Source organism: Falco punctatus (assembly GCF_963210335.1).
Source record: "Falco punctatus genome assembly, chromosome: 12".
NCBI lineage: Eukaryota > Metazoa > Chordata > Aves > Falconiformes > Falconidae > Falco > Falco punctatus.
In genome coordinates this window covers 15,243,583-15,270,128 of record NC_137592.1, presented here as the reverse complement: position 1 = coordinate 15,270,128, position 26,546 = coordinate 15,243,583, and the positions used below count along the sequence as shown (strand labels likewise).

The following is a 26,546-nucleotide window of genomic DNA, read 5'->3' as shown; positions in this document are numbered from 1 at the left end:
ACCTTGAGAGGGGAATGTACCTTCAGAAGTGACCAGCGCCCTTCAAATTCTTATCTAAAGGAATCCCACAGGAAACCTTGGAGCTCTTACAAAAATTTGGACTGTCTGTTATTTATCAGCTTTACAAGGACACTAGTCTTTGGCTATCAAGCTGTCTTGAAGCCACCAACTGTTCTCTCACTTTCTCCTTGCTTTTAAACAGTAAACATTGACTTAAGCTTGCTTCATGCTATCAATCTGTGGTACAAAGTGGTTAACTGTAAATGCTGGCAAGATCTTAGCTCAGTATTAGCCATGAAGCCCTGACATCAGTGCCTGGTTACGTCAAGTTACAGGCTCTCTAGTAACTGACAACCAACATTTGGACCCAGCCTTTACTGGGTGCGGTAACTGTAAGAGCATCTTTCTCACAGCAACCAGTGGTCTGCTGTCATTTCCCTGATTTGTTAGTCAGAGTCTTTAATGGATGCACATTTCTCCACATCTTCTTAGTTACAAAGTTCCCAGTATTAATTTTTCTCCCATTTGAAAAAGACCCATACATTTCCTATATGGCTGGTTCTTGTGACAAGCCAGAAACGGAAGTAACCTCTCTTGAGTAATAACCCAAAGGCTTATTATAAAAAGACTTTTAAAGACTATTTCAATTGTGTCGCTGTAATTGTATGCATGTAAAGCACTGCACACACATCCAATGCTTGGGAAGGATAAAACAGATGGCTTGACAAATACAGCTTATTCTGTATCTAAGGAGGAACTGAGTTCAGAAACTATTCCTAAAGTATGATAACACAGTTTAGGCTTCTCTGAGGGGAGACATTAGTATCCCTCCCCGAGTGAACCTGGTAAGCATTCAAAAAGAAGATAAATTAAAAAAAAATCTTAAAACTAACATTATATAGAGCTATGTTGGTTGGATAAATTAGTGAGAATGGTGGTGACAGAGAATATTTTCCAGCAGGAATAGGAGGCAAAATTATCATGTTCCAGTCCCACTGGATTCCCTGGCCCTGTTCTTCCAGTCCTTTCCTTGCTTCCCTTTACCTACCTGCTTTTGTTTTATGGTTCTTCCCCCCGCCCCCCCCCCCCCCCCCCCCCAGTTTTGGGACCTAGGGTAATTCACACAACCTTATCAGAATTGCCTGTGAAAACACATTCCCACAACTCAACGCTGTAGTTAATGCTAAATAAAGTTTATACGTTGATTTGGGAACATTAGATAAAAGGTATAAGACCACCATATCTATTATTACATTAATTCAAAGAATTTCTGATGCTATATTTTTGGGCCAAATCCTGCTCTGTTTACAACTCAGAGCACAGTAAAAGCCCTTTCAGCCCATGATTATTTTGTACTACTTCCAACTTGATGAAATACGTTCTGTCCACAGATGAAGAGTTCCTAATGAATCCAGCCTGTTTCAACCTAAAAGTTCTTGAGTTTATGATGTGATTGTCTGTAAAAAGGTGCAGATCTACATGGTTAAAGTTCACTGTTTTAAACAGTATATCTTAACACGTACTTGTCCCTAGCTTTCATAAGCATATTACTTAAAGCATTTTAAACAATCAAATTGTTACAGTCACTGCACTTACAACTCATTTTTCTACATTTTTACCTTGAGTGATATCTTGTGGATACTATTCTGTAATAATGAATCCATGACAACAGTTAAGTGAGTTGACAACAAAGATGAGTCTGCCCCAAAACTTCAGTTCTAAATGTAACTGAATCTCAGCAAGTTCAAAGGAAAGTGCAGAGCAATGAAACTCAGCCCTTTTTCAGGTCCTTTTTTCCCTGACTTCAGGGGTTCCTTTTTTTTTTATGTGATACAAATTAGTCGTCACCTGGGGCATTTGCAATTGCTTCTCTGAAATACAAATTTAAATTGAAGCTGGGGCTGGGAGGAGCATTTTGCTAACACAGAAAATAAAGCTGGTGGTTCAGAAACAGAGCTGGTGGTTCCTCTTTTTCTTGCTGGTTGAAGGGGCACTGTTCATCTCACTGCCTCCACTTCCTTCAGCTGGCGCCATGAGATTTCCTCTCCTCTTCCACAGTTCTGCAATTGCTGACACTTCTGAGAGCACAGAGAGCTGCAGTTTCTGAGTTGGAATAGAAGTGCTTTTCAGTACTTTGGCTTTGAAACACAGGAACCCAAAGAACGTGTATATTTTCTGACCTCCTTGCTAGAATTTTTTTTTTAATTCTTTAACATATGCTAATCCCTTGACAGTTTCAATGTTTTTCTAGGGAAAAGGGAACAATATTTGTTTTGTAAGGAAGCTACAAGGAGCTTAGTAAACTGTGGTAACAGATTCTCATGAAAAGAGCCTCTTTAGCCTAGCATGAACAAACTAATCCTTCAGCAATAAGATACAAGACACAGCACTTTTAGGAGCTTAGAGAAGGCCTTGGGCTGATCTGGTAAAAAGAAACTGAAGGCTGACAGGTTACAGCCATTTGGCAAGTTAAATAACATCCCAGAAATATGTAGTTCACTGTATGAAATTTCTCCATTTTTAAAAGGAAAAGTCAACCTTGGTCATTATTTCTGCAGTTGGGAAGGCAGCGACATGATCTGTTGGTAGATGCCAATAGGAGCCCTGCTAAGCCTGCAGCATTTTGAGAGATTCACCCCATTGCCGCTCCTCTGCTGCACCCATCCCTCCCGGCAGCACCTCCTAAGGCAAGAGCTGTTGCCAGCAGTGCAGCTGCAGAGACGAGGTGCTCAGGCCTGGAGCTGGAGCAGGTGGAGGAGACCCCGCAGGGGCCCACATTGAAAGCAACCTTGTTAAACAGCACATGTCTGCTGGCAGTGGCAGGCCCTCTGCATCTCCTCCATGCATGATCTGACGTGCCCAGTGTCAGATCATGTACAGGAGCTGAGACGTGGGCATGAATTCTCAAATGATGATTCCCTCCGACCTCCTCCCCTCTCACATGATGCAATTAACCCAGGAGCCTTGCTGTGCCAGACTTGACAGTTCAGAGGTCTGCAAAGGATTGAGCCAGACTCATTTGGTATTAAGGATAAAATACATTTGGGAAGACAGTTAGAATGAGGCCTGTCTGTCTATAGGACCTAGAGGGTTTTAGAGGTATGGAAGGCTTGTATCCATCCCCTGCATAAACAGAATTTTCTTTTGATAGATGAAACAGGTTCCTGTCTGGACCAACAGGAGAAGAAAAATCTGAAAGAATGGGCTGTTTGTTTTTCAATGAGATGCTTGTTCGTTTTTGTTTGAGCTATTCTGAGGCACTATTTTTGGAGAAACACATTTCCTTCAGCAAGTGCACTTGGGAACCTTGACCCATGTCATCACAGCCACTGTACTCAGCTGAGCCCTTTTGCAGCAGGTTGGAAAGGCAGACCAATGCTCCCTGCCGGGCACTGTATATGACACAACGTTTTGTTAACTATCACTGCATGCAGCGGACACTCAAGCGGGAACATTTCTGAATAGAAACTGCACTGTCCAAGGATTAACAATGTATGGAGGTGGACCACTCAAATGGGACAGAGTGTAATGTGAAAGCTTTCCCTGCCATAGTAGTTGCAACCCTTATTCTTTGTCTCCATAGTTCAGCAGACACAAGGGCTTCGGTGTTCCTTTCCAGATTGAGAGGAAGAAGAAAAATAAAGAACCCACTCCTCCCAAGTAATCTTTAGCTCTCTTTAATTAAAATTCTCCCATGTTCAGAAGTGTAACACAAGAGTTATATATTCCACTTACAGCCAACTTGAAGATTAAATAGAAATCAGGTGCTATATAAACTGTATCCTGGCCTTGCACACAGGGCTGAAATTCACCCAGTACTGTGCTGCACACAGTGCTTCAGTGAGAAAGTCAATATAAGGAGGAAAGAACATACCAGTATTACCATTCTTAGACTATGTATATATCTAGTTCCACTGTCTTCCCTGTTGGGCCAACAAGTGTTGATATTATAGCAGACACAGCTTATCCAGCTAGAAGAAGAGCTGGCTGCAGGACTGGCTACAGAGAAGATACTGTGAGAAGAAACAGAATATGAGAAACTGTCAGAGCTCAATGGGAGTAAGTTGTGTGCCTAAAACTCCCCCCTCAGAAGAACAATAAATCTTTGTAGTTTGGAGGACTTTTCAGTATAGAGGATGTTACAGCTCAGCTTTGTGAATGTGACTGTTTCAGCTGAGGGCTTTCCATGTAGCAGGTGGCCTCTGTCGGTTTCAGTGGTTTTTCACAGGTGCCTAAAAAGGATTTGTGAGTTCTCATATATATTGCCTGGAAGTGGCCTCCCATATGTGAGATAATATTTAATAAGAGGAAGATATGACTTTTTGTGTCCTGCATTCCAGTTCATGTGCAGCCTTCTACTCGCTTTTTTACCTACTTTACCAACATATCATTTGGAAACTTTTAAGAAATATAAATTCCCAGGGAGCAGGGAATGTTCCATTGACTTTTTCCTTTACAGATGTGTAATATCTACCTTTCTGTGGAGCTGAGTTTAAAAGTTGGATCAGGTGTGCTGAAATCTCTTCTTCTCCCCAGTCTGTTTAAACCCAGGCATAAATGATGGAAAGAGACTGACCAAAAAAGGCAGAGAACTGGATATCTTTATAGTTAGTTCAGGAGAGTATCAGTCATTCTTTCCATTGTTATTTGGATGCCCTCATTAGTGCAAAGTACGGTGTATTCTTTGGAAAAGGAATGCATATGGGAGAACAGATTGGACATATATCAGATCCCCAGATATATGTCCAGGTATAGTTAGGGGTTGTCTATTCTTATGTTCTCTGCCTTCCCTCAACTCTGATTGCTGCCAGGACTCTCCCACACCTCATTGCTGGCACCATCGTGAGTCTGAACTGAGTTACCAGGACTTCTCCAGGAGCTCCCAAAGGAGAGCGGCAACATGGGCAATTTGAATCTGCTTCCATTCACTCGATGTTTCCTCAGTTTCCCCAGACTTTGCTTCAATGCTGAGACCAACGGGCCATCGGACAGAATGAAGAACAGAGCACCACTGAGGTGCTACACAATACAAAGAAAACCCCCAGCGTCTGACTTGCTTCACCACCTCAGTCATGGCTTATCTTGCAATTGACCGTGACGCTCTCCACAGACATCCCTGAAAAGCCATTGAGAGCCACCAGCATGGTGCTCACCGCAAGAACAGGACCAGTGTAAGGTATAACTGGCAGGCAGCTTTAACGCTTACAGCAGTGACAACAGCTTAGCTGTTGACCAAAGCACCAGACCAGGTGGATTTTTTTTCCTGATGTCCTAACTCAGTCATTTTTGTGCCAGGTTGCCTCCCTGGAGTCACATCTGCTAGTGACCTGCATTTGCTTGCTACTTCTACACCAGGTTTTGGCATGTGGGAGGCACCACTGGAAGGCACTAAACACTGATATCCCAGTTCCCTCCAAGCCCTCTTAACCCCTCTCCTCACAATGGTCTAGGAGGGTACAAACCATAAGTTACAAGCCGCTGGTGGCTTGCAAGCACTTCACTTGCAGCACAGCTGTGGGTGTTATGGCTCTGCCTTTGCTGTCTTCTTTCCCAATACCACACAAGACGGAGGAGGGACCACAACGGACCACGTGACAGATGAAGGGGCTGTGGAGGTAGACTATGCCAGGAACTCATGTCTTCTTACAAAACTCCTTTAATTCTAGAAGGAAGAGGTACAGTTCTACTTTACCCTGTACAACTAATGTCTGCCTTTCTGTGGAGCTGAGTTTAAAAGTTGGATCGGGTGTGCTGAAATCTCTTCTTCTCCCCAGTCTGTTTAAACCCAGGCATAAATGGTGGAAAGAGACTGACCAAAAAAGGCAGAGAACTGGATATGCAACTTTGAAGTTAGCTCAGGAGAATATCAGAGTCATTCTTTCCATTGTTATTTGGATGCCCTCATTAGTGCAAAGTACGGTGTATTCTTTGGAAAAGGAGTGCATATGGGGGAACAGATTGGACAGTGTTACAGTCTAAAGTTATTTTCTATTCACTCTGCAAGGTACAACTGAAAACATAATTCACTGTAGTGAGTAACTGAAAGGTGTGTACTGCTTCTGTATGCATTGGCAAACAGACAAGCTGCTAGTGTGAGCCCTTCCTTACCCCTGCACCCTGGTCCTGATGTGGGGCACTCAACTGTTGTGAAAAGTCTGTGTGGAACTGCAAAAATCACACATGGAAAAGACTGAGAGGTTATTTGATCCACCATCCTTAGCAGTGCCAGATTGCACCTTTTATATTATTCAAGGCATTCTTATTCTCCCTTTTTTTCTCTCTGACATTGTTTGAAGGTATTAAATCCTCCTATCCACACAGGACTGAACTCAGGCTTTCTGTCTAAACCACGATCAAAGTAACAATACTACATTTCTGATACGGAAAACTGCCAGACTCCAAGGCATTCTCCACAAAGTGGAGACCAGACAGAAAGAAAAGGTTCAGATTTGAACTGGAAGTTAAAACTTGGGATCTCTGTTCAGAAACAGATATGAGTTTTCATAAGGGTTAAATGGACAAAAGACATTTTAGCTTAGTTACTCCAGATACAAAAGCCAAACTTTTTCTGGAAAATAAAAATGATAGCTGTAGTATCTGTTCATCGTGTGGCCCTGTTGCCTACAAGGCATTCAGTGAAGGCCTCCAATGGCCACTGCTGAAGGCTCCAGTGCCACCCTTTCTTACAGCACCCAACTTACTGCAGTAGCAGCCTCCCCACAGTGTCTTGTCAGTGAAGGACCACACCAGCTTTTCCTGCTCTTCTGTACTAGTGACATTAAGTATCAAAATCCCTTCTGCGCTTTACCTATGAGCCCCAGTAATGTCCTTCCCACACTGCTCTGTTAACGGGTGCCAGATTTCCACACATTGTCATGATAATGGATATTCCAATTGTAATCTTTCCACATCGCTCTCCAAGCAGATTTAGATGCCAGCATTGCAGCATGCCCGACAAGCAGTCCAACTACAAAGAAAGGCGAAGGAATTTAATCTGTCTAGATTTCATACAAGGTATCCAAACACACCAATAGAGATGCAAAATAATTCACTTCCCACTGCTGAGAATAATTATTTGTTAGTTAATGTATAATTGTGTAACTAGGGCCTTTCCCGGCATTAGAAGGAAATTTGAGAGGTAGGCCTTCAGCTGATACATGCAGGTTTAATGATCTTGTCCTAAGTGCTTGTAAAAGACTGGTGTTGAGACAAGCCCAGAACTAAATGAGGCCTTGTTTATTAAGCAAGGCTGCTGTATTTGCACTAGACAGCACAGCAGAAGAAAGACATTTCTGACAGTTCTTTTATTCAGCTGGCTTAGACATTGCTTGTTTGTCATATTGTAATAGCTGTGTGTCAATTACCAGTTCCTTTAGTCAAAATGAAAGTTCCATTGTAATTTGTTTATAATAGACACACATTGAAATAACATACAACACAGTTAACGTCAAGCTGGCAGGTTCTGGACACTTCTCTTTAGCGAAAGCAGTAGTTTCTTCAACCCAGATAAGGAAAATGATGTTTTTGGTAGGGCAGAGGCAGGTGTCGTGTGGTCTGTTGTAGATGCAGTACAATAACTTCAGGAAGGCAGCCCCAGCCTGTCCATGTGCTTGTGACACAGTGGCAGTAATGCAAGACTGTAAATGCTAGACTACTTTTAGACTTGGAAGTGAGGGATGGAAGGGTCATGGGGTACAGTTTCTGCAGGACACATCTCTGCACTCAAATATGGGCTGCGGTAATCAGATCTCTTATGAAAATTAAGGGCTTCAGGCTTCTTGGTTTATTGCCAGGGCAACCTTAACTTGGGCAAAATGCTTCTGCTCCTCCTTCCCCTGTGAAAATTTCATCACAAAAGATGATGATGCAAATTGCTTTATAGGATCACAGACACACCTTTTATTAACTCTGATTGTCACTGAATTGCAAAAGATCAGGGGTGAGAGTAGGGAGTGAAGCAAGGGCAGAAGATGAGGCAGACCTAAAAGCCAGGCTCCCCGGCCTGGGGAATCTTTATTGTTACAAGTATCCCCAGTCAGTGAGAGTTCTTGAGCAAAGGCTGCCGACCAGAGCAGGAGTTTGCAGATTGGTCCCATTATTTGCATATGGCTTCCTTGTTCCAAAGAAACCTTAAACACATGCGAGTACTAAATTTGCTGTCCTGACTGAAGCAATGCCATCTGCAGAGTTCGTCCATCTCCTTACTGACTCAATCTTTTAAAATAAATTAACTACCCCATGTAGTTTTTATTTCCTCCTCCTCCCTTGTTCTCCTTTTCTCTTTGGCAAAAGAAATTACTAATATCCAAAGGAAATGAGTTGTGAAACCTCTAACAGCCTGCTAACCATTAGTTCCTATAACCCATGTTGACAATTCAGTATTCACTGGGGATCTCTGGCTGGCTGAGGATGGTCCTCTTGAGTGAAAGGAGCAGCCAGGAATGGTTACCTCTGTTTTGGTGCCCTTAGAGAGTACCACTTCATCTTCATGGGGTCAGTGTTCCCTTCCCTGCCCCTTTTCTCTCCCTCTCCCCACCAACTGCTCCACAGATTTTTGCAGGTATACCAGATCCCCAGGTATAGTTAGGGGTTGTCTATTCTTATGTTCTCTGCCTTCCCTCAACTCTGATTGCTGCCAGGACTCTCCCACACCTCATTGCTGGCACCATCGTGAGTCTGAACTGAGTTACCAGGACTTCTCCAGGAGCTCCCAAAGGAGAGCGGCAACATGGGCAATTTGAATCTGCTTCCATTCACTCGATGTTTCCTCAGTTTCCCCAGACTTTGCTTCAATGCTGAGACCAACGGGCCATCGGACAGAATGAAGAACAGAGCACCACTGAGGTGCTACACAATACAAAGAAAACCCCCAGCGTCTGACTTGCTTCACCACCTCAGTCATGGCTTATCTTGCAATTGACCGTGACGCTCTCCACAGACATCCCTGAAAAGCCATTGAGAGCCACCAGCATGGTGCTCACCGCAAGAACAGGACCAGTGTAAGGTATAACTGGCAGGCAGCTTTAATGCTTACAGCAGTGACAACAGCTTAACTGTTGACCAAAGCACCAGACCAGGTGGATTTTTTTTCCTGATGTCCTAACTCAGTCATTTTTGTGCCAGGTTGCCTCCCTGGAGTCACATCTGCTAGTGACCTGCATTTGCTTGCTACTTCTACACCAGGTTTTGGCATGTGGGAGGCACCACTGGAAGGCACTAAACACTGATATCCCAGTTCCCTCCAAGCCCTCTTAACCCCTCTCCTCACAATGGTCTAGGAGGGTACAAACCATAAGTTACAAGCCGCTGGTGGCTTGCAAGCACTTCACTTGCAGCACAGCTGTGGGTGTTATGGCTCTGCCTTTGCTGTCTTCTTTCCCAATACCACACAAGACGGAAGAGGGACCACAACGGACCACGTGACAGATGAAGGGGCTGTGGAGGTAGACTATGCCAGGAACTCATGTCTTCTTACAAAACTCCTTTAATTCTAGAAGGAAGAGGCACATGCATGGGGGTAGCATGGGCCATGACCCTTATTTCATTCCAGGACACCAAGCACAAAAGCAACTAGTGTCCATAGAAAACAATTCCTAAACATTCATACTCCGTGAACTGTATGTAGCCCAATTCTCTTGATTGCTTACTCTGTCTTTTTCCTCCAGATAAAATCCAATGTAACCTTACAGGCTATTGCTACAGCATTTGGAGCAATAGAATAGATGGTAACACTATGATCCTTTTCAATGTTTTTAGGGTGTACAGCTGTCCTCATTTGTTATCCGCAAGACTCTATTCACCCAAGTGGGAAAAAAAAAGCGCCATCAACCTTCCCTCTGCTTTTCCTCTGCCAAAATTAATGTTGTGACTTTGTTTCTATAAAGGGAAGAGGTAGGTGGGAACACCTCTTCAGGCATGTTGACTAACAAAATGTGAGCATTACATGCCAGGCACAGAAGGGAGACTGATGTCTATGTAGGAACTGTGCAGTCATACACAAGCCCCTCTGTTGCACAACCTGGCATACAGACATGCAGCTGTGCAACCCAACTGGGAGACAGGGGAGGCCAACAGTTCCTTGAATTCCCCCCTGTAATATGCCCCTGTCACATTCAGGCAGTTGTCGTAACACTGGACAAGACTTTTGCACTGTGTGACATGAGATTGATGAAAGTTAAACTGGTTTGGGAAACAAGTCTCAGAGCAGTGTGCAGACATTCATCCATATTACTGTTCACCAATAGAATTTAACTCCTTCTTAATGACACAAAAATAGGACTCGACAGTTATGTTTTACATAACAAAATAACAGATTGTTGCATTATTCACTGGCTCTGTTACCATGGTGCTCATCTAGCCTTGAGCATACTATCTAGAATAGTAATGTGCTCCAGGTATCATGATGGTAAACCCAGTACAGGACTGAAATTGTCTGAGTTGGAGTTTTTTTGTACAGCTGTATGCTGAACTGTCTAGATTACTGACATGAATGTTAGGGTGAAGGACTATCATAAGCGTTTGGTACTGTCAGTGCTTCTCTGCAGGACTGAGGCCATGATGAAACAGGAAGAGGCGGCCAGAGCCTTTCTTTGTAAAATATTTTGAAGGAAACCAGGTTTCATCATACAGTTCTGAAGATCCAGTGACTGCTGTGGATGGCTGAGGAACAAGGCAGTCAAGGAAATACACACAGAAAAAATGTTGAAATATCTGGACTTCCTGATGAAGACACTTCTCTTGTACACTGTAGGTATCTCAGTGAAAAACAGGTGATCCAAATGCATATTTTTCCTTGAACAAATTACAGCCATTCCATACATGTACTCATCACCAGTTATTCATTAAGCAGCATGACTAACATCTGTCATGTGGTGTTTGTTCACTCATTATCTGTCCATGGGTGAAGAACTCTGTTGCAGTGGTATGCAGGTTGTTTTGGTAAAGGTTTTTATTCTTCATTACTCTTTAGTATGTGCTACTGTACATTCAGGGCACAAAACATGCTATGTGTAAATACTTAGGCCAAGAGGTGTGAACAATACCATGGAGAATTTCTGAACTTTCTACAAATGTCTTATATAAAATTCCGCACCATCTGCAGACCAACCTTAACCTTTCTGCATGTACCAGACTGTACCAAAAAAGCCAAACTGCTTGTCATGATAGTACACCCCTCAACTTACTTAAAACCATACACACCTAGGTGTATAACACCTGGAAGCAATGTTGGAGGTCTCTAAATTTCAATGGATAAAGGAAAGTGAAAGATGTAGAGTGGACAGGCATCATCGAGAACAGAGCAATCAACCAGACGAAAATAGACTTCCGAGTGAAAAACGGCAGAGGCTTGAAAAGAGATTCATTGTTCATACTCAGTACAACATGCAGTCTTTGCCACTACATGACAGGTTTCCTTTGCCCAAATAATGTCTTTTATTTGCTCTGTCTAAAACATTTTCTGACATTTATTCATTCATTTCAGGCTGTTCTAGGAAACATCTGTACAGCAAATGTGTCTTAGACGTACAGCTTGGATGAAAGAGATTTCCTTTTGGACTGGACAGCCAGAAATAATGACCTACGCAAATAATACAAATGATTGATACTTGTGGTATTGCTCACCACAGTGCTATCTGCTTTTTCTCCTCTGATTTTTTAATGAGATTTAAAAGCCTTTGAGTGAATAACCCCAGACTTTTCATTAACTCAGCTAGCATGAAAAGCTGTGGGGCCTATGTGGCAGGTGCTATGGGTTAACAATAGGGGTACTGTTTAATCCAAGGGAAACAGAGAGTAGAAAAGGGCCATGAATAAAAGGATATGGGATCTTTTATGAGGTCAGGAGAGGCATTTTAGATCAAGAGGTGCAAAGAGAGGCCAGTTACACAAAACATTCCTCCTTGCCACACTCACTTGGACACCAGCATGAAATTATGCCTTGTAATTTGTTCTGCAAAAGACAAAGGAGTCAAAGTGAAATATCTAAATGCAAGTTTGTTGATTCTCAGAGGATCACCTCTACTTGTAGGAGTAGTTGGCTATGGTTCCCTGGGGAATCAACTATTCTTCTGGATGGTGTCCCTTATCAGGCTCGCCTCTTTGAAACACAAGGAGACAGTCTAACAAGTGCAATAGCATTACAACACAGGGAAAAATGGTATGTGACTTACAGGTTTGTTTGTTTTTAAACACTGACTCAGTTACTGAAAGCAGTTAATTATGCAATCACTGATTGGGAGTTTAGAGTGGAAAGGAGAAATTTTGAATCAAAATTGCAAACAAACATTCTATGAAATGCCTGAAATTATTTTGGTCGCATCTGCACTTTATAATTGCAGTAGGTTCAGGGTCATTCCTTGTGCCTTTAAGATAGTGTTTCAGTGGTATAAATGGGCCTTTAGAGACTTAAAGACAGATGGAGAAGAGTACAGTTTCAAAATTTAATCAAATACCTTCCCGTTACGAAGCACAGATGTTCAGGGTCAGGAACATACAAGTGTAATATTGCTATAACGTGTCAGGCTACTGATGCTGCTGTTGGAATAACCTAACCATTTGCAGGTGACTCAGAAGAAGGTGTGAGAGCACCAAAAGGAAAATTATATCACAGTTTGCCTATGGGAAGAGTTCTTCCTCAATATTTTCAGTCACTTGCCATAAATATTTACATACTTTGCAGTTTTTAACTTTAAGTTTAAATAATTAAGTGAAGCAATGCTGGATACTCACGTTATTATGTGGCCAATGGCTTTTCAAGTTTTGCAAAGGTCTTGGGCGAAGCGATAACACCTGGGAACAATTTTCAAGGGCTAATTATGCACCATGAAATTCTTCTTTTCCTTTTCATTGAAAGTTTGTTCTTACAACTTCATGAAACACACCCCATTTTTGCCTTAATAAAAAGGTTTTGTAGTTTCTCTGTAAGCCATTATTTTTAAAATGTTTATTATGCCTTCTACTTGATTTCTCCTCTAAATGCCCTTTTTTCCTTTTTTTTTTTTTGTGTTTCTTTTTTTTTTTTTTGTTTTACTACTGCTTTGGCAATCCTTTTCTATTCTTAACGTTTCCTTTACATAACTGGGGAATCCCATGCAAAGACAGCAATGCTGATCACGTAACATGCTTGTGGATTTTGTGGTTTCTCCAGTCCTGCTTTTAGGCTGCCAGGAACCTCTTGCAGATGTATTTTCACCGAGCCCTACGCACGTTAGTAGGAGGGACTGCTTAAGGGCCATGCAATTTTCTGTGGGCAATCTCAAAAGAGCATCCATCGGGCATGATTTGAAGTTTTATAGATAGGTGTCTCTGGATACCTAACCAAGGCACGTTCCTTTGCCTTGCACATGCTCTCCTTTTTGTTTTCTCATACTCTGTTGTGTACTTTCTTCTTGTTCCCTTCCTTTCTGCCATTCTCCTCCATTCTCACTCCTCCTGTTTCAACTATGTCAGCATGAGACATTTCAGCTGGCTTATCTCAGCCTTTTTGCGTGTGGACTCCAGCTGATTTACCTTTACATCCCAAAATCCTTAGTGTTGATGATGCAGTTGTTAAGGACAACTCTTGTGGTTTGGAGTGTTTTCTTCCTGGGGGGTGGGGCTAAAGGCAGCAGAAAATAAGTTAGCTCCACAAAAAGAGTGTTTATACAACGAACCATGTCCACACCAGAAGCACTTTACTGGGTGCGTAACACATCAGGATCTCCTCTCACTGACTTACTCTTTCCCTGACCCATTTAACCCCCTTTCCAGCTTCAAAAGTTGGGTTGCCTTCCTTCTACCTTCACGTGTGAATGTGGAGGAGCATGCTCTTGTGCGTGGCTGTGAGCAGCTCCTGGGAAAGGCTTCACGAGCAGGGTGAGCTTCAAGACAGATTCAGCCCAGATGGGGTTTTGAGCATCTCATGGAAAATCACTAGCCAGGGTCTGTCCCTCACTCCTGAACTCACACATATGCGGGCACCCATAGGAACATTTACGGAACGTAGAAAACACACAGAGAAAGGGAGATGCAGTTCGTGCCCTGAGGGATGGGCACCATTTCGGGAAAGGGGGGAAACCTGCCGACAGCCCCCCTTCTTTTCTCCTCAGAGCTCCTGCTAGCCTGCACCCCGCACTTCGCTGGAGCCAGCCACAGTCCTCGTTCCACAGCCTTCCAGCGTCGGCAACGAGAAGCTCTGCTGAACCCGGCAACGCGGGGGGAAAAGTACAATAGAATTGAGGGACGCTACCCCTTCTTCCCTCGACTCAAGAAAAATAGGGCGAGGAAAACGCGGCGCCGGGGCCGCCCTGCGCAGGGGGAAGGCGCCCGGGGCCGGGCTCACCTCAGCGGCCCCCACACCCGCTCCCAACGGCCGCGCGGGCAGGGCGGGAAGGGGGGAGCTCGCGGCCCCGCTCCCCCCGCCCCAGGCGGCCCCGCGCGGTGGCGGTGGCCAGACCCAGCCGCGGCCCCGCAGTCCCCCGGCGACTGCCCGCCCCTCACCGGGACGGTGAGACCCGGAGCACCCGGGGGCGCCCCCGCCGGCTTTTCCCCCGGCGGCAGCCCCGCATGCGCGGGCGGCTGGGGGGAGGAAGCGGGAGGGCACCAAATTCAAATCGCTGCTGAGGAGGGAGGGGAGAAAACTGGGGGAAGGAGGCAGCCGCGGGGAGTGGAGCAGAGGAGGGAGGAAAGGAGGGAGGAGGAGGGAGTGGGAGGGGAGCGTGGAAGACTCTAAGGGAACGCGGCAGAGGCCGGGAGAGGAGGCACGGCGCACGGCGGGGAAGGCAGAGCTGTCAGGGGAAGGACAGGGCGGCTTCGGGCACCCACGGCCGCAGCGCGGGGCAGCCGCCCCGGCCCGCCCGCCGCGCTCCACCCGCCTTCCCGCCAGCACCATGGTGGACAGGGGCCCCTTGCTGACTTCGGCCATCATCTTCTACCTGTCCATCGGGGCGGCGATCTTCGAGGTGCTGGAGGAGCCGCACTGGCGCTCGGCTACCGAGGACTACAAGAGGCAGAAGACGGAGCTGCTCAAGCAGTTTCCTTGCCTGGGCCAAGAGGGGCTGGACAAGATCCTGCAGGTACGACGGGCGCCGCCGAGCCGGGGGTGCCGGGCGGTGGCAGCGGCAGGTGCTGCGGGGCCCGCGGAGCGGGAAGCACCGCGGCTCTGGGCGAGCGGGCGGGCTGGCGGGGACGTGCTGCCGCCGGGCCGGAGGGCCAGCCGGCTCCCCGGGAATACTGACCCCAGGTGCGTCCTCACAATGCCCGATGCCTAAAAACTGCCCCTCGAGAGGGAGCGTGGGTATGCCTCTCAACCTGGGCAGGCTGTACCTAATGATAGAGCGGTTAAATGGGGCCGCGCTCCCTCCTCCCCGGCCGCCCCGGTGATGAAGGGGCTGGGGGCTGGCGCGGGTTTTGGCCGGCCGGTCCGGGGGGCTGGCGGGGCTGACGCCCGCGGTGCGCTCCGCACGGCCGGCGGTTCCCGAACCCCGCAGCCCTGAATGCAGCTCTTGTAGCACCCGAGGTGGCTTATTCCGCCTCGATGGATGTTGTGTTATGAGGAAGGGAAGGTGAAATCAAGCGCCTTGGTCATCTTCTGTTTCGTCCGATTTCCCTCCTCTTCTTATTTTTCTTTCTATTTTTTTTCATACTAAATACTGAAAATGCCCCTGGGGGTCCGGGTGCGGGTCCCGGAGGTCAGGCAGGGTGACAGGGAGAAAGGCTGAGTGGCTCGACAGGGGGATGTTTGCAACTCTTGTGGTGTTATTTTTACTCTGGGAGAATGACTTCTTTCCAAGCCATAAGGAGTTGATAATCGTCCTATCTTGTTCATCTGCCAGGATGCCTCTTCAAAACTAATTATTAATCAATAGTATGTATTAAATCGTAGAGCAGTGTAAGCTTGGTTAGTGCCATTTTATGGACGTGGTATCCATTAAAACGTGGTGGCAAGCAATGGTGAACCATGAAAAAACAGGCTGCCCAGATATGTGGGGCTCCAGTGGTAAGAATTAATCATTTGGGAGTTTATTTCAGAGATGTTTATATTGACTGGATCTTCTGGTCATAGTGTTTTGGATTTCTTGTTATTATTTTATTTTTAAATCCACTAAAAGTACTAATATTTCAAAAGACAGAAGACTGGGAAAATGGCTCATTAGTTGTGTAATTGGTGTAATTGATACTGTGCAAGCTTAGAAGACGATATAGTTCTCCATCCTAAGTTTGTGGTTTAAATCGCCTTTCTTCTGTTGGTGGCTGCTTTCTGTCTGCTTCAGATAGCAGAGCTTTCTGGTGGCAGTGTCCTTATAGTTAGCATCTTAGTTTCCTGTTAAATGTGTTTTTGTGGTACACAGTGGAATGGGTGGATGGAGGCTTGAAACTATAAAGGGATGTTGGAAAAAGAAAGACATGCCATCTTTTTTGAGTATGCGTTTACTGTTCTGTAATCTTGCTGAAATCTTACTCTAGGTTATATCCCAAACCTGTTCTAACATCCTTAAGAAAAAAAACTTATTTGGATTGGGATGTGTGTTAAGCCTGGCATACTTAACTTTTTGCAGACATAATGCAGAATCTAGGTTCTGCTCAATTTAGGACAAAATTCATGTTGGTATGAAGGAATTGTTGAGTTTTTGCCCCATGATCCTTATCACGATTAATCCTGAAGTGGCAGAAATATTTTTCTTAAAGTACAAAAGGACAATGAAAAAAATATTGGGCAGTTCATTAGAATGGATTGTACAATAGAGTACATGGTAGAATGTGCAATAGGTGCAGAGCCAGTGAGAAGGAAAAAAAAGTAGTAGAAGGCAAACTATGGCCAGATCAAAATGTTTGATTTGAGTATCTCTCTACAGCACAATGTGGAGAGCCTTCCCTCTTCAGTGCATGTTAGCTCCTGGTAATATTCTCATATTCATGTGATTTTTCATCTGATACTTCAGTTTTGCCTCTGCTGCTTCCAATCATACCTTACTTTCCATGTCCAGTCTTGCTGGTCTGATTATCCCTCATATATATTCTGTTGTCATCTTAGGCTCATGTTAGCTAAAATGTAAGTCTTGCCTTCCTCTTATTTTGTTCTTGCTGGTAAGTGGAAACTTCACAGCCTGCTTTCTTCCAGACTTGCACTTTTGTTTCTGTTCTTAGTCAACTTCTACGTGAGAAGTGATGGGAAGAAGGCTTACAGAGGAGGATGGCAGGGTGAAATCTAGCCTTGCTGAAGCTAAATGGAGTGGGGGGAATCGTATAAGGACATAAAGACTTAATTCCATAGTAAGCTGTAAAGTGTATCAGAAACAGGCTTTGTAGCTGTCCTTTTGCAGCCACTATCCATGCTGCTTCTGTTGGGTTCTGCTGAATCTTTAAAACATTACTAACATCTGTTGTCTTTCGGCAATTCCTGATCATCCTGTTCTCATATTAAACCTCCAAATTTATTCTCTTACAATCCAGAATATTGTTGACTTGAAAAACATGCATTCCCCACCCACCCCCAACCCCTGTTTTGTTCCTCTGACCTTCCGTGTCTGGCCTCTTCCATGGACTCTCTGAATTTGTTCTTGAGATTTTGCATGATTTGACTAATTTCTCTGCTCTTCTCCTTTTTTTTTTTTTTTTTTTTTTTTTTTTTTTTCCCCAAATGGCCTTCAGTCTTCATCTTGGAGCCTTTTCTCTCACTCTGCCTGCAGTCTCCACTGATGCTCATGTGACTCTACTGAGCCACACTGAGCTTTGCTATTAGTTCACTGGTGTACTTTTTAATATTCCCATTTAAAACACACTGGATAAAGTTCTTCAAGAAATATCACCAACTGTAGAATTTTAAATGGTTGTTAGTAACATGCAAGAATGCCAAGAAATGTTCAAGTTGTACTAACAATACCAATTTTGTTTCCAGAAGCAGCCTGGAAGGTGACAAGGACTGAGTTATTCAGAGACCGATCTCTCTGCTGCCCTTGTTCCCCACCCAGGTTAGCTCGTGTGTTCATCTGAGCCTAAAGTTAGCTGTAAGCATGATGGAAGCTCGGTGTGGAATGGCTACACAGTTAGATCTGTAGTGTGATCTTAAGCACTTAAAAAGACAAGTAGGTTATCAGCACAGATTCTCAATTCACATACAGACTAGTATCTCTGTACCAACAGTTTAAGTGATTATTAAGTGGGGTGTATTAGGTCAAATACTGTCTAAAGTTTATATTCTGTAATAAAGATTTCACAATGTGTTACTAGAAATACACTGCAATAAATGTTTATCTAAATGTGTTTAACATACTTTCAGAAAACTCACAAGGCGAGTATTGTAGGATATGCTAAGGAGCGAAAGCCTTTTTCCCCAGTTCTGAGAAATACCTAAAATAAAGTTGTTTAAAAACAGCTTTTAGAAATCTCTTATGTGAAGAATCTATTTGTTTTTTATTATTGTAAGTACCCTATTACTGATCATAACTATAAGAGGTAAAGAAAGTGCTTAAACTCTTTGTGGATTAATACTACGTAGACCCTGATTTTAAAGGTGACTCACTCTGGACAGTGTATGGGCTGGTTGCTGCCTGCCCATGCTCTTCTGGGTAAAGCTGATTGCTCAAATAAAAATGTTGCAGAGATGCTTCATGTGACAATTTATGTAGGCCTCCAAAGACACTCAACCACGACCATGTATTGACACAAGGAACCGTGTAATCTCTCGTCACTGCATACAATTACCTTGGAATAGAAATGTCTTGTAACACTGTAGACTATCTGCAAACATAAACACTTAATCGTTATGTAATTGTGCCATATTTATCAGCATTGTAGAATCTTAAAAGTAGTGTAACACATCTGTCTGTTGATAAAATTCTATGGCTTGTCCTTGCTACTTGCTGCTGTGGCTCAAAGTCCTGGGCTCCTTTAGGAAGGGGCAGCAGGCAGAGATCTACAGTGATGACACCTTTGCCTACCCTGCTGTAGGAATGAGTTTTGGAGACTGAAGCCAAATATAAAGCAATTCAGTAATTTCTCTCTTCTGCAGTTCCTTACTTTTACTCTTTATTGCTCCATCCTGATTGTGAAACATCAGCTTAATGATAAAGGAGCTATTCATGCAAGGAGGAGTCCTTTTGACCCTCATGTCACTATTCACATGAGCAAAGAACAGGCCTGAGAGACAACTTAAGAAACCTAAACGTTTAGACCTAAAGCCCGGTGCTGTGAACAAACATTTAGAAGACTTCTAAGGAGAGCTTCTGCCGGGATATACATGGCATGCAGGAGGTTTATGCTAAAGGAAATAAGTCAAGTGGCTTAATAGCAGTTTCTCCCCTCAGTTTTTCAAAGTCAGGATGTCTTCTCTACTCACAAACACTGGCAGGTGCATTTACAGGATTTTGGGTTGTGTTTGAGGATGCTGAAGTTTGCTTCTACATTTGTTGATTCTTGGAATTTTTAAAGTTATATTATAAAACTGACAAATATTCTCTGAGCGCTGTTCCCTATAATGCTTTACTTCCAAGCTACTACCTCAAGGTTTAATTCTGCAGTACTCTTGAGTATGCAGATTATAGTTTTCTGAAACACTTGAGCTAGGTTTTAAATGCTTTTAATTAGTTCAACATTTAATAAAGAGATTATGGCTTTTACTTATGTTTTGTAGAGTGATTTGTTTTCCAACCTAAAGTTAATAGGGGCATATTTTTCGTAATCTTTCCTTTCCCTTGTGTTCTACTTTAGGAGTTGTGTAAATGAGGTTCTAGACTACTAGGCGTTGGTTGGTTGGTCTTTAACTTCCTGATTTAATGTGGGGGAGACAAAGAGGAGACCAAATTCCTTAGCTGGAATGCCAGATGAGCTGTCTCTTTCAAGACTTAAGACTTTTGCATGGGCTGAACCAAGTAAAGCTGAGCAGCTATTGGACAAGGACAAGTGGCTGCCAATAGAAAATCTTTAACTGTAAAGTTGTCAAGTACATGTAATACCACTCATATAAAAACTTGACAGCACAAATTAAAGCTTATGCCTGAGAAATAGGCATTGCTAGATGTGTTTCTCCAATTATGCACTCTAAATTCAGCAGGGATGAACTGAGATGAAAAGGTAGGACTGCTGGCCACAGTTCTCTGTGACATCTCAGACTATGAATTATGGATATTGCTACTGTAAGCATTAGGAGAAAAAAAAATTGAGCTCAGGCAGTAATACATTACTCCACAGCTTTTTTCTGTGTGTTTCTACATGCAAAATCAAATGTAAGCAGGCATGCTTTACTGTTGTGTTGTGGTTTCCTCCCCCCTCTTCCCCTGTTTAACCATTACATTGTTTAAACTTTCTTGGAACATAGTTAAACAAAGCTGTTAGTGCATACACTGCAACTCTCTGCTGATGGAGCAATAGCAATCGATCAGAAGTTTTACTTTTCCTGCTATGGCTTTTCCTTTTTCCTGCTATGGGCTTAATCCTTGAGTGCTTGTGGTATGTTTTGCTTCTGTTACTTTAGGACAGAATGTTTGTATTGACTGACATGTTACCTTTTGCTGCTAGGTGTGTTTTCTGGCAAGCTCTGCTCTAGATATCATGGTATTCAAGAAAATCTGCAGGTTATCAGCAGCTTGTCCTAAAAGATATTGGAACCCCTGTTTTGGTTCATACTATATATATGGCAAGATGTCTTCTGTAGCTGGTGAAGGTATAGCGTAATGATGACTTTGTACAGATTTCCTTTTTTTAAAAAAATTGTTTTGCTATTAATACTGATTAAACAAAATGAGTTGTTTAGCTTTTCTCTGAATGCTGTTGACCTTCAGAGCAATCACATTTCATACTGGTACTGCAAGTAGACGTCAACATAGTAACATACAATCAGAAACAAGCTGGATTGCAAGTGGCAGTCAATAGTCTGATTAGAAGGGGAGCAAGTGAGAATGGTTTTGCTCTTTGGTGCTATAGACTTGCTGATGACAGTGCCTGTACTTGTAGGGGTTTTATTTTTTGCTGACTGTTGTATGATCCCATGGATTGATTGCCTATAAGCAAGTAGTTAAATTTCTTCATGGAGTATGTCTCTAGGTTTTTTTCAGTCTTAAATGAGTACAGCTCATAAACCCTGAGTCTGCTCTGTAGTATGAAACAAAACACGGTAGCAGGACAACTGGAAGATTTGTACTCTTCATCTAAATTAAAATCCCACTGTGATCACACCTGAAGCTCTCTATGGTGCTATAGATGTCCTCTGGAGACCCACACTTAGAGGCATATTGACTCCTTAAAATACAGCATGCAGTATGCACTTTGCATTTTTACTAGCTCTCTTTATTGAAGGGTTGGCTTAGGCTTGAAGGTGTAGCTTACCTTCCTTTATTTCCTGTCTTCGTTCTGATTCAGCAGCACTGGTAGTTCTTGTGTTACTAGATTTTTTTCTTTAAAACACCAAGTTATCTAGCAGGGAACTTCAGACTGGCAGTTTGTTTTCTGTGTCGACACATCTTATTTTATTATGTCTTTATATTAGAGTTCTTAGATATTACTGTGTTAGTTATATACTTATCAATTTACAAGTTTTAATTGTAGGCAAGAGAGACCCCTCCTAGGCATGCCTTGCCCTAGCATCTCTATTTACATCAAATCAGTAAAGAAGTTATAATTTCTTTCCTTCCTTCCTCTCTCCTTCTTTCTTTCCTCCTTTTGCATTTTGTTGGGTGAACTCTTGTGGATCACAGGCACTGTTAGGTGCAAAGTAGCTTCTGGAATGTTTTAAACTCAAACAGTGTTTAAAGCTGTTTTCTTAAGAGGACTAAGTGATGAAAAGGGAGTAGGAAACTAGTAATAGGCCGTATATCATAGCCTCTATTGAATCTGAAATAGAGTTCCTTTTCTAACAATATGCATCTCTGTAGTGTTTCTTGTGATTTAACCCCTGTTGTGGGATGAATTGCTACAAATCAGCCCATCTGTAGGACTATATTTCTGCCTTAATGAAAAAGTAGATGCAGATCATGAATGAGTCAACTGGCAAATACTAAATTGACTGTTTTGTGCCGGCATCTTACAGATATTGTGTATGCAGGTTCCAACTGCTGAGAAACAAAAAACATACCTGTGTGTCTCTTTTGAGGTTGCAACAGGTGCAAAAAAGTCTAGTTGGACCTATCACAGGTCTCTGAACTCTGATTCTTCTTAACAACAAAGCTGTCTGTTATTTAACATTAGTTTGGACTTGAAAGTAAGTCATAAGATTGTCAGATAATGGCAGCTAATGAGTGATAGCTAATGGAACTTGAAGATAATTCTGCAAAGGGTTGTGATAGTCCTAAGGTGGAAAGCATACTCAGATATGATACAACATTTTTGGTGGCTTGGCTAAAATATAAAATTAATCAGTGATGACTTGTGTGTGTGATCTCCAAACGCTCATACTTCTGTTCCTTTTTTTACTCCCAACTTACTCCAAGGGAGTAAAAAAGCTTTGAAGGAAAGTTGCTCAAGAAGCACGTGTGGTCCCATGCTAGAGAAACAGCAGCTGTAAGTATGTTTGTTCTGGCCTATGAGTGAAGTGAGGCAGCTGAGTCTCCTCCAGGCACCAAAGAAACAGGGGAGGCGTTTGGAGCCAAGCAGCTGTATAAAGAGAGGGGGTCTAATCAAACTCACTGGAGGTAACCAACTTCTCCCTTGGCTTGTGTTGAATCGGTCTGGCTGGAGCCCTCAACTTACTGCATGCTCAGCTGTTACAGTTGCTGCTAACCAGCTTCACAGACTGTAATGCAAATATGTTAAAATCAAGTTAGATAGCTGAACTATGATAACTTGCCAGTGAAGTTAGAATTTCAACCTTCAGGTATGTGTAAGTGGTATGTATGTGACCAGAATATCAGAGGGCAGTTCTGTAGTCAACGCTTGCCTTGTTGGCACAAGAGTTTTTGAAGGGCACTGGGGTTTATGCTTAGAAAGTCATTCACTCTTACTCGTATTAGTGCACTCTGAAGGCTTTCCACCTGTGCCCTATCAATTTGCCTTTTAAAAATAATAGTCGTATGTTTCTGACAATTTTATTTTCAACTTTTGGGGTGGAGGGCAATAGAAAGGAGAGAAAGAATAAAAAACTTCGAAGTTGCTTCTGTTGTAGCAGCAAAGCTAGTAGCTAACTTTATTGTGTCTCTATGTGATTTGTTATAGTAATACTAGATTTTCAAGGTAGTATCTTAGCTGGATGTGACTATAACTGTGCTTTTTCATGAAATTGCTATGTAGTCTTTGCAAGATCCTAAAGCTGTCAACTTGATTAATGAAATGAACATAGATGTCTTTATCTTACGTTTAAGAGAAGTAAAATATAGTTCACACTCTGACAGTGCCTTGCTTTTATTTGCATGTGTTTTAAGAATGCTTGCTTAGTTCTGCTACAATGAGACAGTTGGTTATTTGGACAGATGTCCCCACAGCTGGCTGCTTGTTGTTTTGTAGTGGAGGAACTCTGCAATAAAATAGTTTCACACCAGGCATTGACCTAGGTGCTTTCAGCTGAATTCTGTGCACCTTTCTTAGGAAAACAGTCTCGCTTATTTGAGGTAACTGCAGCTTTTCTGTGGTTTTGATGACTATCTTGTATGACGAGCAGCTTTAAAGCATGAGGGTTCTCTACTTAGCAATGTGCAAGTGCTTCCTCTGTCTTAGCTTGTAAGATAATAGATGCCTGCTGAACGGTTAGAGGTGGCAGTTGCAGGAAATCCAGGCTAGGAAGGAAAAGATGTAACAAATGTGAGGCAGTAGCTACAGTGCTTCTGTCAGCTGATCCTTATTCCCTTCAATGTAGTAGCAAGAAGATAGCACAAGTGGTTTGGCTTCCTACATTGTCAGGGATGGGACAGTTGAGACGTGACAAACAGGGCACAGGGTGTGTTAATTACCTGCCACGTGTCAATGCTGTACATTACTCTTTGCCTTCAACTTGTCTGGTGTTACATGCTTAGGAGTGACCTGCAAATACATGGGAAACTATGAATCTGTAAGTGTGCATGGTTAGATAGTCTTAAATTTGAAAGATTTTTCAGTTGACTACACTTGCTTTTTCACTTATTCAAAACACTTTCTACAGGATACATGCAATGACTTGTTTAGCATTGGTTCTTGCCCAGGAACTAAATGTGATATGGGACTGAAGAGATTACTGAAGAATTACTGAAGCAGTATTTGCTTTGGTTTTTATCAATGTTACTGATTGGAAGCTGTCTTGGGAAGAAAGCCCCTTCTGTGTACTTTGTGGTATAGTGTTGAACATAGTAGAATAGTGGAAGATTGTGTTCCCATGTACATGTTGTGTGTGTGTGGTTTTTAATGTTATACTTATTCCTGCAAAAATGGGGTCTGTGCCTATACTGACACAACTGTGTTTTAAGAAATATTCTTATGCATAGGCAGCTCTTACCAGCAAACTGATGCTATTGCCAGTCTAACTCACTCACCTAGCAGAAGAAACAAGATAGACTAGGCAAGTTATGCTGTTACAGGTCTGAGAGTGTCTAGATCAGACTTTTTCCCAGCGTGCTTATCTCTGTTACTGATCGCGCTTCTTTCTATCCTGCCATAACTGTGCTCACAGATCTCTGCATCTATATTTGAAAAGATTTTTCCAGAGCAGCCTCTTCTCCTTCCCCAGTCCTCCTTAAAGATCAGTCTTGAGCTAATATAGTGTTGAAGGGATTGGTAGTAACATTAAAAAAAAAAAAAGTTTCAGGTTAAGCCCTTGATAAAGCAAAATACATAATAGCCAAAATTTCAAAGCAAATATAGTGTCTGTGGCAGGTTTCCCCCCCCCTATTATTCCTCTTAACATAAACCCATCACCTCAAACCCATCACCATTCATACCAAGCATCCTGTCTATGTTGACATTGGAAGCATGCCTTGCTTTGCCTCCTCCTCCTGCTATGTGATGGACTGATACAGGGAGAGAGACTAGTGTGGTTGAGGTTATGTAAAGTTTTTGGTTGACCCTGGAAACTTTTGTTGTTTGTTTAGCTTAACAAGGTGAGTGTAGTTAACAGAGAGTTAATAGCCAGCAGCATGACTCTTACTCGCTCCTGTTCTGTGGTACAAAAGTCTACTTGATTAACAATGTTGTTATGCTTAGTACTTTGCTCCACCCAAGTCTGATCGCTCTCAGTTTTGTTTCATTGATTTGATGCTGTTGGGACACATCAGAATTTTATTCTAGCATGTCTAAGTTCAGTGAACTGTCAGACAAGTAGCAATTGTTTTACCAGGACCTGCTTGTCTTCTCTGTTTTTCTGTTTGCTTCTTGGGGTTCTTTTAATTCTTTCTCCTTAAAATAGGTTGTTAAATAGGAAATGAGATGTGTGATGGCTTCAGAGAAGCAATACTTTTAATATTTATTGAAATTTGGGGGTGAAATAAAAAAAAGCTTGTGAAACCAAAAGCCTATATAATAACATTTTGGTCCTAGCCACTAAGAAACAAACTCCAAGCAGTTTTTAGGGTGTTCTAACCAAGTGACTTTCTGGAAATGTTATAATCTGAAGCATGTTTTTCGGCATGGCTATAAACGGGAGAAAGCATAATGTGCTGCTTCATGCAACGTTACTTTATGCTGCAATTCATTCACTGAGTTGAAAAGCTTATTTAGGCCTCTGTAAGCAGAGTTGTCAGGCTTGGGTCACTGGTGTTTTGACTTGTCCTAATGAACTATTCTTATACGCTGAAAACATGGGGGGCAGGGGGGAAGCTTCATTTTAAACTCGGCTTCCTCTTTTACTTTTCTTGTGTAGTATCAAGGCTTCTCTGTCCATATATTCCAGTTTATACCATTTTATGGATGGGTGAGAATCTGCAAAGATAAACTAGATTGCTGGGTTGCTGCTCAGATCTTGAGGCCTTGTTTGAATAAGTGGGGGAAAAAAATTGCAACACTTCAAAGATACAGTCCAACCCCTCCCCATCTAGGAAATCAATCTCAGTAAACTGTTTTTATTGACACTAGGATTGTTTTGGTTCAATTTAAATCTACTTAAATCAATTGCAGCTAAACTGAAATGTATTATTTTGGAAACTGCTACATGGGTTAGCATATGCTTATGCAATAGGTACCAACTCTGTTGCAATAGTCTCATGTAAACACTGGTTCTAACCATGCCTAACATAGGTCACCAACTGGTGTGAGGGCTTGATTAAATTCTTGACTCTTCTGCTTCCACTTTCTTATCTCTAAAATGGGGACAACAGCATTTTCCAAAGCCCTTTTAAAGGGGAGTTGGCTACATTAGTCACCATGTATGTATTCAGATAGGAAGGAAGCCTAATCTGCTATTATAGATTATTTCAACTACTTAATTTCAGCTGATGCAATGTAAAAGTTGAAATACTTTTTTTAATTTTTTAACAACCAAGGAAAAGTGTGTTGTTAGCGTATTGGCACAGAAGCCCTCAAATTTAAGCTGTATTAATGAAAGCTATGAAGTTGTCTGATAGGTTTTATTTCTGAATGAGAGTAATCTGAGGCCAAAAAGAAGTTGGGACACTCAGCATCTGCAGAACAGCTGCAGTTCTCATGCAGCAGTAACCTTTAGTTAATTTGTCTTCAAAACA

The 26,546-nt window shown here is 42.7% G+C and overlaps 1 protein-coding gene across 4 annotated transcripts in view; it reads left to right on the top strand.

The window, feature by feature from the left end:
- Positions 1-1,117: 1,117 nt before the first annotated feature.
- KCNK5 (potassium two pore domain channel subfamily K member 5) overlaps positions 1,118-26,546 on the top strand; it is a 74,849-nt gene continuing 49,420 nt past the window's right edge. For 3 of the 4 annotated variants that reach the window (XR_013931343.1, XR_013931344.1, XM_080407903.1), the window contains exon 1: positions 1,118-15,053. Coding sequence is in view for 2 of the 4 variants with exons in the window: in XM_080407903.1 (XP_080264029.1) it covers positions 14,868-15,053 (186 nt within the window). In the remaining 2 variants the exon portion in view is untranslated. The remainder of the gene's footprint in view (positions 15,054-26,546) is intronic. The other variant, XM_080407904.1, reaches the window with a different exon arrangement.